General features: G+C 37.7%; 1 protein-coding gene across 8 annotated transcripts in view; it reads left to right on the top strand.

The window, feature by feature from the left end:
* FAM13A (family with sequence similarity 13 member A) overlaps positions 1–20,826 on the top strand; it is a 269,649-nt gene that overhangs the window by 216,533 nt on the left and 32,290 nt on the right. For all 8 annotated transcript variants that reach the window (XM_054688133.1, XM_054688132.1, XM_054688131.1 and 5 more), the window contains 2 exons: positions 12,894–12,970; positions 13,328–13,370. In XM_054688133.1, the coding sequence (XP_054544108.1) occupies positions 12,894–12,970; positions 13,328–13,370 (120 nt within the window). The remainder of the gene's footprint in view (positions 1–12,893; positions 12,971–13,327; positions 13,371–20,826) is intronic.

The following is a 20,826-nucleotide window of genomic DNA, read 5'->3' as shown; positions in this document are numbered from 1 at the left end:
TGAGGAAGGTTATATTCTGCCCCCCAAACTGGAGACTGTAATCATTTTTGATTATCCTGTTACTTGAAATTGGTCTAATTTTTATCTTTTTTTTTTAGCATTTTAAATTTTTATTTTTGGAATAAAACTGTCAGTAGAGCATTTTTTTATGTTCCCCCATTTCATTTATTGTTTGCTATATGAATATGGAAAAAATTAATGAACAAACTTAAAGTGAGGTAAAAGAAAAATACGTAGGATAAAGAATCATTTTCCTGTTCAGAAATTCAGTTTCTTATCTTTAACATAAAGTATTTGCTTTCAGATTAATCAGAAATAAAAGATTAACGTTCTACACCATTACCTTAGACCTAAGTCCTGGATCATTAATTTGGGTATAAAAGTTGCTACAAGCTGTTTCAGTCAAAAACTAATTCTTACTCATTTAACTAGTAATATAGCATCATCCTCTTTTATGTATGCTTCAGTTTCTCTGAAAAATGAGAACCAGATTCTGTTTTCTAACTCCCTTTGATTAAAAAAATAATAATAATAAACAGATAAATTCTCTTATCTACTTTATTGTTGACCAGTTTTTAGCTTCATGTTGGGTTTTCCATACATTTAGCAATGCTTTTGGACCACCTATTTTCTCATTGAAATTTCTGCATGTACTAAGTAAAGATTCTTAATTTTGCCCAAAATTAAATATTTATATATGCAAATCTAGTGAAGGACATGTTGATTCAGTTTCTCCACCCAAAATGTCTTGATTCTCTGTTTCTTGAAGGAAACTGATTGGCTAGACAGACAGAAACAATCAACCGCTTCAACCCATCTCCAACTCAGTTCTCAAAGAATTTAAACTTTGGAACCATTACACACTAACTTTTTAAAAATTTAACCCAATTCTTATTTTGGGAAAAAGTAAATTTTAAAACAAAATGAATGATACTAACTTCATCAGCTCTTTATTGACCCATTCTTTTTGCTTTTGTGCTGAAGAGAACTGTAGGCTGAAGTCTACCATTTGACTTGAAAAGAATTTACTTCCCTGTCTGGATCCCTTTTTTGCATGAACCCATTAATATTTTTTTCAAATGAGGAGGAGTGTCTTAAGTCAGCTGGGTGAAAATAGCTAATAAAAGTGGAAAGATATGTTTATTTCTTAGATGTGTTTGATAAAACTATGAACATAGTCTTTGTTTAAAAACATTTGGGTGGGAGAGCCTAATTGCATTTGGTCTTTTTTTTTTTTATGTGAAAGGATTTGCCCCACCTTATCTGCCAGTTTCCGCATTCCAGGATTACACATGTCCTATGTTATGTTAATAAGCAAGCTAAATGAACCATGTTGCAGTGAGTAATTTAGAGCTATGCCAACACAACTGAGACAGAAAGAAAATTTCCTCATCTGTAAAGGGAGGGTGTTTGCTAAGATGCCTTCTAACTCTCATATTCCATGATTTTTTATATCTAATCTGACCACAAAGTGAAGAGCCAGGAACATAACAATGAGTATAATTCATTTAGACTACATCCTAAAAGTTAAGTTGCACATCTTAATTTCCCACTTTTTAAAAAAAATTTTTTGAGGACATGTTGGTTTTACATCATTGTATTTTGGGAGTTAGGTCCCTTCCCCCCTTCAACTTCCCACTTTTTTTAACCTTCTAATTTTACTTCCCCCAACTGTCTTCTGAAACCTTCCCCACCACAGTCAAATTCTTTGCACTCTGACCAAACTTTGATTTCTAAAGGTGAATATGAAAAAAGGAGTTATACACAATTACATGTTTCTGTGTGCTGGGAAATATTTGGGGTTCTGGGTTTATAGCAGTGAGAAAACAGACAAAAAATGCAGGCTTCAAGGGGCTTACATTCTACTGTGGGAAACTGAAAATTATCAAGATAGATAAGTAAATCATAAAATATGTAGTGGTAATTACTAAGAAGAAAAATAGGGCAGGAAATGGAGACAGGAATTGTAGGTGAGGCAGGAGATGCAAAATAGAGAAGACCACCTGATAATTGGAATGTAAAGACTGGAGGATAGGAGGAAGCAAGCCATACAATTGGAATAGCAGGAACAAAGGTACCGAAGTAATTGTTTATCCAGAACGTTAAAAAACCACAAAGACACTGTAGTCACTGGAAGAAAATAAGCAAAATGGAAGTGGTACTGGGAAAGAGAGCAGATAAAGTTTCACAGATCATTGTAATGGCTCTGCCTTTTATGTTGAGTGAGCTGAGAATCCACTGGAAGGTTGTAGATAGAATAGTGATTTGCATTCCTTAAATTTAGTTTGACTATCATGTTGAAAATAGACAGTGAACAAAGACAGAAACAGGGAAATCAGTTAGAAAAGTATTGCAGTAATCGAGGTTTGAACTTATGGTTTGAGCTAAGGTGTTACCAGAGCCAGCACCTATTATCATCTTGCAAGCTATACTGCAAGCCAGCACATATTATCATCTTGAAAGCTATACACTGTACTGTGTGAGAGGCACTATTCACATCAACCAAAACATGAGTTGTCCCTCCTGAAGCTGTGTGTTGCAGTAGTCACAAGATAGCAGATGGACTCTGGATCTATTTTGAAGGTAGAATTGACAGTCAGTGATGACTCCAGTGTTTTCACCTCATCAAGATTTTTATTGCCAGTTTACTGAGAAAGAGAAGACAGAAGTTTTGGGGAAAATCTCATGGGTTTAGATTTGAACATATCGAGATTGAGCTGCCCATCAGGTTTATAAAAGGAGCTATCAGGGAGGCAACTGGATATCTGAGTCTAAATTTCAGGAAGGATATCCTTGCTGGAGATGAAGATGTGGAAGTCATTGGTACAGAGAGGATATATTTAAAACCACTACAGTGGATGATGGTACAACCCGAGGAGTAAGTGTGGAGAGAAAAGAGGAATGCCCTCAGAAACTGTGATCCCTGAGGCACACCAACATTTAGGGGATGGAGATATGAGGAGGTACCAATATAACAGTCTTAAGAAGGAACTACCAGCAAAGCAGAGATTAAAATGACGTATGTTCGGTGTTATAGAAACCAGGAAAACCAAATATATCTGTAGTCATGGCAAATTAGAAGGAACTTAAATGTTCAAAAGTAGGAGATCAGATAAGTAACATTTGTATGTAACTTCAATACAATATTATATAATGATTAAAAATTATGGTTCTGAAGCCTGTCTAATACAGTGGGAAATGACAAGTCATATTTTAAGTGTCTTGCATTTTGTTACCATTTTTAATCCTCTCCAGTCATCCTTAAGGAAGATATTATCATTATCACCACTGTCACAATCATTATCACTCTATAAAAAAGAGGAAAATAAGGTCCACAAGATTAAACAACTTCTCCAAGGTCCCACATTGGTGGTAGAGCTGAAATTCCACTATACTCTCCTCAGTATTACAAGCAGGTTATGAGGCAACATCTACCTTCTATGCATTATGCATGTGTATGTATTTATATATATATATATGTATATATAAATATTTACTCCTAGGAAAAAAGACTGAAAGAAAATATAGCTAAAAAGTGATTTATGATTGTAAGATGGTGGCAGTAGTAGTTAGGAGTAATTGTTACTATATGCTCTATTTTCTAAATACTCTGTGTGATTATACTAATTCTATAATAAGCATTACATTTAATATATAAAAAGCAGAAATGTGGTCTAGTAACTCTCATATTTATAAGCATTATCTATTTAATGTCATGTGCACCCTCTGAAATTGCGGACAAGGTTCAGGTGCAAACCTGAAATCAAACCTGAATTTCAGTTCCAACTTAATATCTATGACATTTAATATCTACGACACATGAAAATGTTATTTAGTCTTAGTCACTTCATCTGTGAAATGGGGATATTAATATCTCATTGTAGTTTCTGTGAGATTTAAATGCAAATAACCATGCTAAATAGAAGAAACAGATAACAGTAAATATTTAAGTTCTTGTCTATTCCTTCTGCTCAATCTTCCTTCATTTTGCATCAAACGTTTTGATCAATCTAGCCCTTTTCGTTCCAGTTCTTTTCTAACTTGCTTATCAACCCCTGTAGTCCAGCCTCTGTCTCCCACTTCTCTGCAGAAGCTGCTTTCTCCATGTCACTGGCTGAACATGCAGTTGGAACTGACCCTTTAAGACCCTTGTCCTATAATGTCAACTTGGTCCTTGACTCCTCAATCCTTGTGGTGTTTGACACTTTGCCTTTTTTTCTCAGAGCTCTTTCTCCCTTGGCCTTTAAGCCCTCTTAGCACAATGACTATTTTCTTTTTTGCTCTACCTTTCACTGGCTAATAGTCCACAAAACCTGCTTGAATGTAAATGTTACACAGACTTGTGTCGTAACTCTTTCCCATCAGCACTTTGAGAGCACTTTATTTCCTCTTCCGTGGTTTCAAATGTCACCTCTCTACAAACGACTTCCAAATCAATGTTTGATTGATATTCTCTGCAGTTCACCTTAGGTAACACTTCAAAGTAAGCATGCTAAAACCAAACTCACTGTCTTTTTCTCTTTGATCTCTTTTCACTGAAGATATCCATCTGATTTCATCACATCCTCTTCCTACATCATTTCCTAAATCTTTTCCTTTGCCTTAGCACTCCTATCCTTCTAATTTTTCAGTCATTATCTCATACTTAGCTGAATCTGCTTGAAAAATATGTTATGTGTGTTCCCCTTTTTATGCTGTATTGTCATTATATAGCTGAGACCCCAATAACTAGCCTGGAATGGTAAAACAGCCACCCAACATATCTCCATGCCTTCTCCCTCTCTGTTCTCTAAATATTCTTATTGCCGCTGCAAAACAGTCATTTACCTTATCTACAACCCTGGTTTTCAATGCAATACAGCTCAGAAGAACTCCTGTCAAAAACTACATGACAATGATTTTCTGAGTGGTATCAATATAACACTAAATAGCCCGCATTGTGAACCACAGATTTAAAATTATTCTTTCCTTGAACTTTTAGAGGTGAACTTAATGTAGTGTATATACATATTGATTTTCAGTGATGCACACCTGAAGTTCTTATTATGTTCTAATGCAATGTTACTGCTATAAAAAATAGAATTCTTTATTCTTTATTCATACATTAAACTCTATGACAAGCACCATTTTGGGATTCAAAGATACAATGGTGATCAAAACAACTCACTGTCTGCCTTCCCTAAGTTTATATTCTCAAAGGATGAGACATATAAGAAGCAAGTAGATGTGTAGTCAGATGGTAGTATGTGGTGGCAAGAAAGGAGTGAGGGTAAAAGTGATAGGAGGTGGTGGGAAATAAAGGCCCTCACTCAAAATGATACCTGAAGGAGGTGAGGGAGTAAACCATCAGGATGACAGGGGAGAGGATAGCCAGGCAGAGGGCATGACACACTTAGCCCCTTGAGGATAAACAGGTTGCTGTTGTTGGGGCAGTGGTAAGGGACGAACATTGTAGGTGTCTGTGACATAGCAAGTGTTCTGATCACCTTGTAGCCATTGGGCATTGGTCTTGGGCATTGACCTTGAGTGAGAATAGGAGACACTGGAGAATTAAAGGAAAGAAATGTTCTGATGTACCTATTGGAAGGATCAATTTAGCAGCTGTGTTAAATATAGCCCAGGGATAGCAAAGGGTGGAAAATATCTAAAGCAAAATAATTGACATAATATAAGCTATAGATATCAGTTTAGACTAAGATGATAGCAGTGGAGCTGTGGTAAAAAAAAAAAAATGGTCAGATTATGAATATATTTTTAAGGCAAACCAAGAGGATTTTTTCATGGGTTAGATTTGGTATATGAAAAAAATGGGGGGGAGGGGCATGTAGGATAACTCCAAGACTTTTGGAGTATTTAGAAGGATAAGGTTGGCATTTTCTAAGATGGAGAAAACTATTAGAGGGGTAAGTGGGTGGAGGGAGCAACAAAAGTTCTCTTTGGATATGTTAAGCTTGAGATGTTTCTTAATAATGAAGTTAAGTGTCAACAGTTAAATAATGAACCAGAAATTCAGGGGAGAGATACTGTAGGTTTGGGAGTCTTTGGCACAGAATTGGTATTTTGAAGCCTACAGGAAGGCTGAATTGGCATCAAGGAAATGAGCAAAAGAGGAGGCCCAAGTACTATATCCTGGGACACACCAACATGAGAGGGTCTGAGCAAAAGAGACTAAAAAAGAATAGCTACAAATTTCCAGTACAGCATCGGGGCAAGAGTCTTAACAGATTTAAGTCAAGAGAAAGTCAGAAGAAATTACAATAGTAAATGAGTGATAATATCACATATGTCTAGCTATCCCACATCGACAATTGATGGGAGTTATTTAAAAGACTAACTGGATGCATTCAAGAGTGAATAGGAGAAAATGAATTACATACTACAACTATGTAAAGTCCTTGAACAGGGTTTGCTCTACAGGGATGAAGAAAGCAACTGAAGAGAATAGAATGCAAGATTAAGAGAGGATTTTGTCAAAGCAGTAACATTACAGAGTGTTTGTTCAAGAAAAAAAACAGTTAGTAAGGGCAAATGGCCCAAGAGAAAGGAATCCATTGAAAGGTCAATATTCTTAAGTAATTGATAAAGATTGGACCTTGTGAATGAGTGGAGAGTTAGTTTGGTCATAAATTATTTTGCTCCAATGACGGTCTCATCAGAAATGTGAATGGTTTCCCCCACTGACTCCTTTAATTAACCAAAGTTATGACCTGTGTTCTAACCACAGCATACCTTTCATTTAAGAGAAGTGAGTGTTCTTCTAATTTTTTTTATTTCACCATTTTTATACACACATCTAGGATTTCTTAAGATATTGTGAAATAAGAAAAGAATGCACCGGATGCTTTCAATTTTATGTTTAGTCAACTAATATTTAATATCACTATTCAGATAGAACTTATAGAAATGTGTGACGAACTGTACTTGGAGCTGCAGTCAAAATGCAGAAGTCATGTTGGCAAGGACAGGTCTCTGGTTCACATTCACCCTGGAACCCTCTACCCAGCATAGTTTAGCACTTGCAAAATGTGCTTTAAAAAATGAATTAATTAATGGGTACCATAATTTTTTAAAAAAGATTTACTTTATTCATGCATACAAGAACTGGGATGTAAGCCAGAAGTGTGGGGGATGAGAGGATTCACCACAGAGAATGGGGAGCAGAATAGGCATATGTACTAAAATACACTGCTGAGCGGAGCAGTGGACAAGGCAGGAGAAGTAGCTCCCTGGCAGGCTGGGAATTGAAGTCATGCTGCAGTGGCTGGTGATAGCTTGATAGCGCTGTCTTTATCCCCTGCACCACCAGGGAGGCCCCCATAATTATTTAGGGTAAATTATATACCAAAAAGACAATGTCTTGAATACCAGATGATTTCACTCATATGTGGAATATAAATAAACAAAGCAAAAGAACAGACAAAACTAACTATAGAAATCTGACTACAGAACTAAGGCCACCAGCGAGGGGTAGAGTGGGGCCCAACACTGGTGGGGCTCAATGGACTGTGGTGGAGAATTATTGATATTTCCTAGTAAATACGATGGATTGACGTACATTTGAAGAAATATGAACCTATACTATTAAAATAAATACTATGTTGTAAACCAATGTTACCCCAATAAAACATTTCATAAACCCCAAAACATCTTGAATATATAGTTCTTTTTCCCTGACAATTATTTAGGGCAAGGGAGTGAGTAGAAGACTTGTTCCACCCATTCAGCTGCATATCTGCCATCTTAAACAAGTTACTTCTAGGCGCTCTGTTAGTATTTTCTCTCCATTGCAGGACACAAAGATAGAATGAGCATCAAAGAAGTATACTGGTGTGACAATTTGTTGGCCAGGCCTGGAATCACACATATCACTTCTCACCTTCTATTGGAGGAAGTTGGTTGCATGGCCATATCTAGCTGTAGAGAGGCTGGGCAGCGTATTGCTCCTGGGGATGTGGTACTTCATTACTGTGGAGGAGGCAAAATGAACTTGGGTGGACAGTGGCCAAACTCTTCCATAGGTGTCCTTTTAAGGTACCAGTTGTTCTTTTTGAATGTGGGTTAATCTATACAGTTTTAGGCAGTAAAGCATAAAAATGTGCAAATGGTACAAAATAGAAATTCAAATAAACCGTTACTCCTTTGGTAATGAGAATATATCAAATATTCTCCTTGTCTTGGACTCACAATTAAAGTAATGATCCTGTTTTGACTAGCAGCATTGCACACAGCCTTCAGGTTGAGCTGCTGGTACATAGAGAGCTTTTGTTGTTGTTGTTGTGTTGTTGTTGTTTTGAAATGCCCGCTATAAAGGATTTGTCAGCATTTGACAGTTTTAGAAGACAAATGTGTTTTTACTCCAAGTGTTTTCAAGTGCTTCAGTGGTCAAACAGGTTTTGAGCCTCATTTTCAATGTCAGAACAGGGAAGAGAGGCAGAATTGAAAATAAATTCCACAATCAAAAGCTAATTTTTTCAAGACTTTTGCTCTTTTTAGATATGAGGTTATTTTCATAATTGATGAAGTGGCTTTTAAAATTCAATTTCTTCTGACACCCAAAAATTGTCAGAATAAATTATATCAGAGCAAACCTGTGTTTGAAGTCACTGGTAAGTCTTACATAGGGCAGTATTTCATTGGTTATAAACCAGGTTTTTACTAGTTTTAAAAAGCAATACAAAATTAAAAACAAATTAATTTTACTAAATTATAATTACAGTCATAATATGTTCTTTGCTACCTTTTAAATATCTGTTACCTTTCAAAGACCCTAATGTTAAAAGAATGCTTATAATAAAAATGTAATAAAACATTTATACAAGAATTCTATTACTTCAGTCTTTAATAAATGAAAACAGTAACGAAGTGTTCTTTCACCGCATTTAGAGAACCATTCTTTGCTCCAAACTGGAGTTAGGATAAAAACAGTTCAAAACCATTTCTCATAAGTCAAGTACTATTAACAACTAGAGAACATTTGAGCATCTAGTAGCATGCTCCTCATACAATGAAAACATTCTATATTTCAGCTCTTATTTTGATGTGTACATTCCATTTCCCCTCTCCCCATATCAGTGAAGTGAGGGGATTACTAATCTATTCCTTTATCTTAATCTTCTCTCCCTAAACTTCAGGCAAAGTTAGAGTTTATAAAACATTTTGTGCCACCCATGGAAACAGGTACTTCCCTTGCTGAACTCATAAATATCTTTAGCACCCTTGTTAATTCCATTCTGAAAAACTTGGGATAGTTGCCACCTGTAACATATTCTCTACCTGTTCCCAAAAGGTATAAGGACAACCAACTACCTTAGCAAAGGAACACTGTGTACTTGCATACTGATTTAGTGAACGAGGCCATGTGTATTCAATAGACTCAAATGTGTAGAGGAAAATGAAAATTGGAATTATTGTTAACCTTTGAGAGGAATACTGAACAATATTGAAAGTGACCCTCTGTGTTACATTTTTGAAAACTCAGATCCTTGGAGATTTCCTGAACACAAAGAGAAAACTTTTTTTAAGATTTTTATTAATTTATTTTTGTGTAGAAGAACTGGGATGTAGGCCAGAGGTATGAGAGGTGAGAGGACCCACCACAGACAGAGTGGGGAGCAGAACAATCGGATCCACTGAAATATACTGCTGAGGGAAGCACCAGGCAAGACAGGAGAGGTCTGCTGCACCATATGTGGGTTAACTCCTTGTCTGGGGATCAAAATCAGGCTGTAATGGTGATAGTGCTGAGACTTAACCCCTAAGCCACTAGGGAGGCCCTAGGGCAAACCTTTATTTTTAAAGTGTGGTAAGGAGCCAGTTGAAGAAGTTGTTCTTCTTTTAACCATGGGGATAAGTTAAAATGTGCTCACATTTCACAGCTGCTTTTTGCAAAGTTTTCTATTTGACTATCTTTTTTCTGTAATTCTCAAAACTTATATTGGTTATATTCTTTTAAGAAAAAAATGTATTAACATCATCTTATGGGGGGGCTCCCTGCTGGCGCAAGTGTTGAGACGCAACCTATGAAGCTATGCATAAAAATGCATAAAAATGTAAATACAAAGTCCGCAGCCACTACAGCAAGAGTTCGATTCCCAGCCAGCCAGGGAGCAGCCCATATGGCGCAGCAGACCTCTCCTGACTAGCCCACTGCTCCCCTCATCAGTGTGCTTCGGTCAATCTGCCTGTTGTGTTCCCCGCTCTGTCCTCTGGTGAATTCTCTCACCCCCCGCGCTTCTGGCCTGTACCCCAGCTCTTGTATGCATAAATAAACCTTTAAAAAAAAAAAACTTCAGGGGGCCTCCTCGGTGGCGCAGCGGTTGAGCGCTGGGTTGCGAAGCTGCCCGCAGCCTCTGCGGCACCGGTTCAATCCCCGGCTGCTCCCCGGCCACCGGAGGAGGGTCCCACATGGCGCGCAGACCTCTCCAGCCGCCCGCTGCTCCCCTCAGCAGTGTACTTGGTCCTTCTGCCTGTTCTGCTCCCCGCTCTGGCTCTGGTGAATTCTCTCACCCTCCCGCGCTTCTGACTGTACCCAGTGCATGTATAAACAAAACAAACAAACAAATAAATAAAAACATGCCACTATTAAAAAAAAAAAAACTTCATCTTATGATAAAATTAATCTCTACATTTATATAATGATATAGTGACTTATTTTCTATTTTTCCTTTTGTTTTTGACATTATTTTAGCCTTAACTTGAAGATTTTTGTTTCTTCTAAATTATTAATTTTCATATAATTATAAACTTAGTTCTTAAACAATCCAAATGCAGAAGCTTGGGCTTTCCTAGGAATTTATGTTTTAGATATTTAAGAAAACTTAGTACTATTGCACTGCATCTTACAATAGAGATTTTTGATAATCTATTGAGGCTTTCCAATAGGAACAAAAATTCTTTGTCATAGACGGAACCTTTTTTAGGTGGAAGACCACAGTTATGCTTTGACTTATTGAGAGCCATTTTATAGGAGCTTCTTCTAACTTAAACTTTAGATGCATAAAAATGTAAATACAAATGAATGTTATCACAATTTTATTTCTCAGATCTAGTCTAAAATTAACTGTATAAATTAAGTGTATAAATCCATGCTCAGTATTCTAGTGGCAAATGCAAACACTGCCTTTCAAGTTCCTGGGACATCTTCACAATGAATATTTAGTAGTAAAATATTTTCCTTAGAGATTTCAACTGCAGATAATACTCATGAAATGTACCAGGTGCTCTAGCACTTTACTTGTATTATCTCATTTAATCTTCATGACGACCTGTGTTAAATAGTGGAGCCATGTCCATTCTCAGATGAGAACACTGAGACTCCAGTAAGGTTATATATAAGTTAGTACATGATGGAGTTAAGATTTGAACGCAAGCATTCTAACTCTACAACCACCGTTATACTTTTTGTTATACTGTTTTCCAGTTTCTGTTCTTTGATGAAGCCTAGGGTCTCATACATTAGGAATTCTAGACAAGTAGGCCAAAACATCATGAATAGAAAATAATGCATCCATCTACCAAGCATAGATTAGTATTTTTACTCCAATTTATATGTTTATTTTGTGGAAATTTTTATACATGTCAGTTTCATGGAATAATTATGACACTTAATTAGATTACGTGAAGGGCTTTTTTCATAATGGGAAGTTATAAATATGGAGGTGAACACATGTTACTTCAATGTGTTCTTTTTTTTTTTTTTTTTTATAGAGGCATGTTTTATTTATTTATTTGTTTGCTTGTTTGTTCTGTTTACACATGCACTGGGTACAGTCAGAAGCGCGGGAGGGTGAGAGAATTCACCAGAGCCAGAGCAGGGAGCAGAGCAGGCAGAAGGACCGAAGTACACTGCTGAGGGGAGCAGCGGGCGGCAGGAGAGGTCTGCGCACCATGTGGGACCCTCCTCCGGTGGCAGGGGAGCAGCTGGGGATCGAACCGGCGCTGCAGAGGCTGCGGGCAGCTTGGCAACCCAGTGCTCAACCGCTGCGCCACCGGGGAGGCCCTACTTCAATGTGTTCTTAATTTATTTTGATGACACAGAATAGGTAGATTGTGCCTAATGTACTTTCAATGCAGATATCTATCTTTGCATTCAGTGAAATGCAGGTCCAAATCTCTAAAACTGCTGCTATGTTTTTAAGTCTACTGACCATTTATAAACATTTTCTTGTTTGCTTATTTGTAATCTTCCTTCATGGGGATGCCTTACTTACTCTGTACTGAGTCACCTGACTCTCTGGAACTCTTTGGACATATTCACAGCCAAAAAGTCCTACACATCTGCCATTCAATGAGAGTTAAGCTCTCTCAGTCAGCCTGAAATGCATACTATTCAAAACAAGTTTCCCATTTATAATTTTTTTTCATTCTCACTAATATAAAGATTAAGATAAAATATCGCAGAAAGAAAGGTTGTTAATTCCATATCTCTTTATGGATATTTTACAGCCTAGGAATGAGCTACATATAAACCCAGATCACATTTAGCAATATATATTAACAAGATGTTAAACAAGTCATGAGTGTTTCATCTGTTTCTTTTTAGATTTAAGGTCAGAGTCTCCAATTCTGGTTCTAATGCCATCTTGATATTCTGACAATCTGGGTTTTGCATATTAAGCTATGAAGTGTGAATAATACCTAAGAAGGTCATTGCATGGCACAGTGACCATTTCTGTGATGTGGCTGGATATGTTCATTTAAGGAATGATAAAGGTCAACAGTACAATTTTATGCAAGCAGCATGTAATCCAGTCATAAATTTAATAGTTTTAACAAAGAAAAAGGACGAGATTTAATTTAAATCTGATATTATCTGGTTTTCCTACTTTAAAGAAAGGGAATCTATGAGTCCCTATTTCTTAGTATTCCTCTGGTCTACCCTTGTTTTGTTATAGAATATGGAAAGTCTCGATTTCATATCATCTCATGAGAGCACTGGACCTGAGGATGTTGCACTGATGTCCAACAAAAGGTAATTTTAGAAATGTATCCTCATTATTTCAAGAGTATGAATAAAATTTTTCCACTTAATGTAGTGTGCATAATAAGAACTAAAAAGAATAGATTTAAAGAATTATATGTTTACTAATAGTATTTTGCAGCAAGGATAATGCTTAAAATAGAAGGTCTGCCCAAGTGCTATAAAAGACAAATAACTATATTCATATTTATGGTTTTAGTTTTGATTAATTTTTTTAATTTATGAGAATTTGATTTAAAGCTACTCAGTCTACTTTTAAAATAAATGAAGTAATTTCAGTGTATGAAAAGCATTGTTATAAAACAGACATTTTATCATATTTTTCATTGTTTTTGCTGTTGTTTATAGCAAAGAAAATGAAAAAGATGGCGGGCACACTCAACATTTTGAGGTGAGTAGCTAACAAGTGAAATGGTGTCTAATGGAAACTGTTCATCCACTCTTGAGTACACATATGAATGGTTTTTAGCCTGTTAATACCGCATAAAGAGATAAGTGACAGAACTGCTGTTGGTTGGAGAGGTTAATGAGACCTAAGGATTCCTTGAGAAATCATAAGAACTGGAATGGAATCAAAATCCATTCTTTTATTTTGCTAATGAAGATAATCTTCAGTAGCATGGAGATTTCTTTTTAGATTTTCCATAAAATAAAGCCAAAAAAAAAGCCAAAGCTACTAGATTTACATTTCTGTGTTGTTGTTTTTTTTAAAGGAAGCTCTTTTTTTTTTTTTTTTAAGATTTATTTATACAAGCAATGGGTACAGTCAGAAGTCGGGAGGGTGAGAGAATTCACCAGAGCCAGAGCAGAGAGCAGAACAGGCAGACAGGTGAAGCACACTGCTGAGGGGAGCAGCGGGCGGCAGGAGAGGTCTGTGCGCCATGTGGGACCCTCGCCCTGTGGCCGGGGATCAAACTGGCACTGCAGAGGCTGTGGGCAGCTTTGCAACCCAGCTCTCAACCACTGCGCCACCAGGGAGGCCCTTTTACATTTCTATTTTTAAAGTGATTGAAATAAATTGGTAGTTAGTAGATGTATAAAATTAACTCATTAATTTTCAACTTAATGCAAATTCAGTTTGCGTTATTAAGTCCAATCACTTTCTTAGTTGTATGTAGCATTTTAATAAATAACAACAACAACAAATTCTAACTCTTATGTTGTCAGTATCTTAAATTTTTGCTTACTTTCCTGCCTCCCTTGTCCTCTGAGGGCGTCACCATGCTGACCAAGTATTTGGGTTCCCTTGTTCCCAACTCTGGTTTCCATTCAATCTGCTGAACTTCATTTTTCATCCATGTATGTACATATAAACTTATACATGTCTCTAACTCCATCGTCAATCTTGAAAGTTTTCCTTTTGAAAGAATTAAAGTTTTTCTCAATTTCTTCTTAAATTCTGACTCTTGCTATATTAACCCAGTGATTCCTAATCTTTGTTGGGCATTGACCAAATTCACTGATGAATTTATTCAGTAATATCTGTTAATGGTACCTCTGTTAGGTACTGTCCTAGGAGCTGGGATTTAATATCAGCTTCAATTTCTGCCCCCATGGAGTTCTACTGGCTAAAAGATGAAAACTCTGAAAGCTGTGGACACCTTTCTTTGAAAAATTTACACACTCTTATAAAATTTGGCCTAAAATTACTGGGAATTAATGAACTCCCCCTCATTCTATACACTCCTCTTACTTCTTCTGTACAGTTCTTGTCCTGTATACTTCCTCATTAACCTTGGCAGGTAATGGGAGGGGAATGCTTCCTCCTTCTGACTTCAGAGCTTCTGAGTCACTTCTTTCATCTCTTATTTCCAGCTCATTTCAGCATCTTCCCTCAGGACCCAGACAATAAACGGCATTCTTTCCTTGTCTCCAGGCACCTTTTTTCAAAGCAGTTTCCCCATAAAGGTGTTTTATTCTTTCTGTGGTTTCATCCTTTCTCTGCTCTCTTCCTCTGCTCACAGCAAGCACCTGCTCATCATGACATTGAACACTATTTTAAAGAAAACGGCTATTACCGGCCTCCTGGTGCAGTCTTCTCAGTTCTTCCCTCTTATACTTTTTTTTTTTTAAATAATAAATTTTATTTTTATATTCCCCCATACAATTGCAAAAGCCCCATTCTGACCCCAATCCTTCCCTTCCCGCCCCCCACCCCCCAAAAAGTGTCTCTGGTTCATAGTTTTTTGTTGATTTTGATTTTCACTTTCTTATATTCATTTTCCTGGTCCCTTATTTAAGTTTTCTAGATTCCTGCTATGAGTGAGACCATCCGGTATTTTTCTTTTTCTTTTTTGGCTTATTTCACTGAGCATGATCCCTTCCAGCGCCATCCATGTTGCTGCAAATTGCATGTGTTTATCTTTTTTGAATGCTGAGTAATATTCCATGGTATATATGTACCACATCTTCTTGATCCAGTCATCTATTTTATGAGATAAAAGAATACTGAGGAACCTTTGTGAATGGACGCCAATACATTAACATAAATTCCAAACGGTGTCCAAATTTAATCCATGCTAAACTCACTTTCCCTTGGTATTTCTGCAGACAGTTCCCATGACAGTGGGTAGATCATGGGGGAAGAATCTCAGCTCTTTCTTCCATGTACCAGCACCTTTTCTGATATGTGTCATTCATGTACAGTTGCTGACCAGTATCTGTCCTACTGTTGGCAGTGCTTAAGCATTCACTACTCGTAATCAGTGTTATCATGAAAATTTCAACTAGGAGATAAAATTAGGTGATGAGTTAAAATTTCAGCTGAACTTTCTGTGTCACCTTTCTTTCACAACTCCACTAGGGAGAAGAAAAGACATCGCAGATTAGGATTGTGTTTCTACTTGAGAGGCATGTTTCTTTCACTAAAGGGAACATGCTTTATCATTATTAATGGACTGTGAAAAGATGGTTTTCCACTTGTAAAGCTCTTTGCTTTGTGTATTGTCATTTCCTACTTTCTAATGATGTCATCCTCTCTAGAACTTAATTATACAACCCAAATAGTTAATCTGTTTTTCTGGTGATACCTCAATAATTTCTAAGTTTCAGAGACAAGAAGTCCAAACTTTAGCTATCCTTCCTAAAATTCTGCTTAGCCAGTATTCTATGTGATCTCTCCGATAGCATCAGAATGAAATTGCCAGCATTTACATGCCCCCTAGGAGTGGATATGATGTCTTCCAATTTCATTTCTCCTTAAGACAGATTTCATTCTCATTAATATTGTCTTTTAAATTTTGCCTTGTAAACTCTCAGATTTATTTAAGATAACACAACAAAGGACAACTCTTAGAGAAAAGGGGTTTTTCTCATCTTGACTGGTATTTCCATTAGAATGAGAAACATTGACCTTTAGCCTAAGGTGCTTCTGAATGGGACCTAAAGATAATACTAGGTCTGCTTCTGAAATGCACATGCAGGCACAACATAAGGGTGACCTTATTTTTGAAATAATCATTTTGCAGTTTCAAATGTATTTTTGTTTGAATGCATGTGTTGAAAAGTGAACATGGGTTTATCCCTTTGTATTTTTAATCTCTCTTAATTTTGTAACTAATATTATTTAAAAAGAGATTCTGTGTGCTCTCACATGATTGAAGAGTTTTCCATTTCTCTTTTAACTGATTATGTTGTTTGTATTAAAATTTGTTTAGTAGCACATTGGCAATTTTAAAAATGTCATTTCAAAATGCCAGAAATTAAAGTATGATTTTGGGGATAGGTTTTGAAAAGGCTGATATGTTAATAGAGTATCCTGTTTAATAATAATAATAATAATAGGTTTTTAATAAAGTAGCCCTCCTTGAGATGAAACAGCAGAAGAAAGCCTAGCGTGCTGTTCCCTGAATATGTGGAGTGCAGTCTTTATAGTTTTGTTTGTTTTTAAACTCAATTAATAACTGGAAGTACCCAGAAAAATGATTGTTTTTAATATTAGCAATTTATAGGTTCTAAAAGATACCATTGAAAATAGAGATTTTCCAAGTTCTGTTTATAGTGGAGTTTATGATTTCCATTTTCATTTTATTCCTTCTAATAAGCTATTTTCTATAATGGAAATGTTTTAATCTTCTATGTGATATCTAGAATATTAAAACTATAGCCTTATACTTAATATCTTTATCAAAAAAGCAAAGCAGATTAGAATTATTAACTCCATGGAAGGGTATCACATTTATCTGGGAGAGGTTATTTTATGTCAGAAGTGCAAGGTTAATGAAGTGTAAATTCTTTCAAGATATTTTTACATTCTTTATACTTTCTAAGCCCACTGCTTAGGAGAGCTTAGAAGCATACCTTTGATAACAATTAAGAGGTTCACAATAAACAATCAAGACTATTTCTCTTTTCTTATCCTGTTTCAAAATAAAAAGAAAGGAAAAAGATGATAGAGAAAGGAGAGAAGACAAGGCTTTCCAATGAAGGAAGTGCAGGCGTTTGCTTGTCCTGAGGTTTTGTTGTAGAGCAACCCCGATACAAAACGGGGTGCCTGACTGTGGGTCCTCACCCGCGCGCTTAAAAGGACTTATCAATGCTCTACTGCAGGCACACGTGAAAGGGTAATAAAAGGTTTATTTACAAGGGAAAGGGAAATGAGGAAATGTACAGCTCTGGGAGAAAAGTGGGAGACAAAGTTTTAAATGAGTCCTACCCGATCCGCCGATCAGGAATCCCAAAATGGCGCTCTGAGAGCTGGCCGCCAGCCAGGAGCGGTGAAGCCAGGAGGCGAGCGATCGCGAGCCAGAGCGAGAGCAGGGCCCACGTGTTTGGTTTTTATATCCAACCTGGCTGCCCAACTCCACCCTCAGGTCCCAGCCACCCTCCCCTTGGTGGTGATGGGATTTGTCTTTCCCAATGTCCTGATGGCTTTAGTCTGGAGTGGGGGTGGAGTCCACAAAGCCTGTATGAGATTATCTCAGGACATCCTTTCCCCCTAACAATTAACCCTGAAAATTTTCATCTGAGACTGTATCCCAGCATCCATATGTTTGATCTTCATCACCATGGAAATGGTGGCAAAAAGTGAAAGGGGGGAATTGTTAGGGGGAAAGGATGTCCTGAGATAATCTCATACAGGCTTTGTGGACTCCACCCCCACTCCAGACTAAAGCCATCAGGACATTGGGAAAGACAAATCCCATCACCACCAAGGGGAGGGTGGCTGGGACCTGAGGGTGGAGTTGGGCAGCCAGGTTGGATATAAAAACCAAACACGTGGGCCTTGCTCTCGCTCTGGCTCGCGATCGCTCGCCTCCTGGCTTCACCGCTCCTGGCTGGCGGCCAGCTCTCAGAGCGCCATTTTGGGATTCCTGATCGGCGGATCGGGTAGGACTCATTTAAAACTTTGTCTCCCACTTTTCTCCCAGAGCTGTACATTTCCTCATTTCCCTTTCCCTTGTAAATAAACCTTTTATTAACCTTTCACGTGTGCCTGCAGTAGAGCATTGATAAGTCCTTTTAAGCGCGCGGGTGAGGACCCACAGTCAGGCACCCCGTTTTGTATCGGGGTTGCTCTACAACAGTTTGAGATAGGTTCTGAAATATCCCTGTCACCAAATGTTTATGAAATGGATGACTATTACTTCAACTTCAGTTGTGTTTCATGGAAACTTCAGGATTTTATTATTGGTTTTATTATCAGAATCAGAAAAAATTTAAGGCTGTATTTGTTAATTTTTTTAAGATTTTTTTTTATTATTTATGCATACAAGAGCTGAGGTTCAGGCCAGAAGTTTGAGGGGTGAGAGGATTCACCAGAGACAGAGTAGGGAACAGAATAGGCAGAGTGACTGAAATACACTGCTGAGGGGAGCAGTGGGCGAGACAGGAGAGGTCGGCTGTGCCATGTGGGTAGCTCCCTGGCTGGTCGGGAATCGAACTCATGCTGCAGAGGCTGCCATTGCCTAATAGTGCAGTGCTTAACCCCTTGCGCCACCAGGGAGGCCTGGCTGTATTTGTTTAGATTCACTTCCAATTTAACCAGTTTTGAAAGGCTACTGAATTTAGAAATCTGTTCACATGAATTTAGAAATCTGTGTCCATTTTCTTTTATTGTCGTGCCAACGAGTAAATGTTTACGGTTCCACGTGATTCTTCTGTTAACACTATGTGGTTCTTTCCTGTGCAAACTGCCTTCTACAGCACATTCTCTGATATTGTCATTCCTGGCTCTGGTAAGCTGCCAGGAAAGACATATTCATATACTAGAAAGGGAGAAGGGATGGACCCAAAATTCACCAACTATTTGAAGCCAGGGAAGGAGCAAGATCCATAAAATCTGGAGATAGAGAAAGTGAGACCCAGTCAGGCAGGGGTAAGTCATAACAAAGATTAGACGATAGTCTAGTAGTTAATGGCCCTGTGACCTCAGCATGGACTGTCACCCAAGGCCCTAGGCAAGTAAGCACTCTCAGGGTTTGCTCACTGACATCCTGTGTTTTCTTAGTAACCTACATGGCACTTACCACTTACATGTTCGTGCAACCCTTATCTTATGAATTCCTGTAAGCCTAGGACAGAGAATGTGTTCAATAAACACTTGACAAAAGAATGAATACGGCAGAGAGGCAGGGTTATAAATGGAAATAGCATTTCTTTTACAATTACTTTGGTTTAACTGTTTTTACACATGTTTTAACTGTTTTTCATTTACTCTTTACAATAACTTTATGAAGTCTTTCTATATTGGGGAAAAGACGTTAAAGTACAAATAAATTTACTTACAAAAGATCTTGTGGCTAACTAGTATTTAAACTTAGGTTGCCAATTCTAAAGCCTGTCCCCTGTCAGCCACACCACATTGTCTCTCCTAAGAGCCAAACCTTCCCTTTCTTTAAGAATATGAATATGTATTTTTAAAAGAATTATTTATGCATACAAGAACTGGGGTACAGGCCAGAGGTGTGGGGGGTGAGAGGATTCACTAGAGACAGAGTGGGGAACAGAACAGGCAGACCGAGTGAAATACACTACTGAGGGGAGCAGCGGGCGAGACAGGAGAGATCTGCTGCGCCATGTGGGTAGCTCTCCAGCTGGGGATCGAACTTGTGCACAGTGGTTACAGATAGCTTCATAGGTTGTGTCTTAACCCCTTGTGCCACCAGGGAGGCCCGAGAATATGAATATTTAGTGTGTTTCATTTGGCACAACATTTTTGACAAGCATTTAGTGTATGACGTCACAGGTCAAGTCTCTGAGTTGAAAATTGTGATAATAGTTTGTTTACTCTCTGATTTAACTATAGATATAATACATATAAACAATTGAAGTTGAAACCAAAAATATTTTGGTATTGGAAATTATCCATAACATTTAACATTAATGATCTAGCAGGAGTAACGGACAGGAGAGTAGACAAGCACAGTGATATATCAAAGGCACTATGGGGGCGAGAGTGGAACAACCTAGTGAGGGGCCTCACCCCTACTAGCATACTTACTATCTATTTATTTATATTTATATTAAGTGTATTAATATGTATAGTATTACAATTATTTGTATTAAATTATAATATTGTCATACTATTTGTAGGAAGAGTAGTGTTATGCTACTATAGAGATACAGAGCCTGAAAGCTTCATCACAACAGCCCCTGATCAGGAGCCCTAGTTCCCACATGCACACAAACCCGGGGTCCCACCAGCAGCTCACTCTTCTAACCCAGGCAAGGCAACCATGTCAGAGTCAGAGGCCAGCAGGGCCAGATTGGGAAAGGCACAGATTGAAAGAGCACAGCAGAGAGGGCAGAGTTGCATGTGGATGTGTGAGTGCTGACCGTGCCATGCGTGTCCAGTGGCTGTGCAAGCTGGTGGGCATCAATGCAGGTGAGATCGCTGCGCTGTGAAG

The sequence above is a fragment of the Talpa occidentalis genome, unplaced genomic scaffold (assembly GCF_014898055.3).
Source record: "Talpa occidentalis isolate TD23 unplaced genomic scaffold, MPIMG_talOcc4v2.1 talOcc4.6, whole genome shotgun sequence".
Lineage (NCBI taxonomy): Eukaryota > Metazoa > Chordata > Mammalia > Eulipotyphla > Talpidae > Talpa > Talpa occidentalis.
Note: the sequence above shows the minus strand (reverse complement) of the source record. Positions and strands in the feature narration are given on the sequence as shown.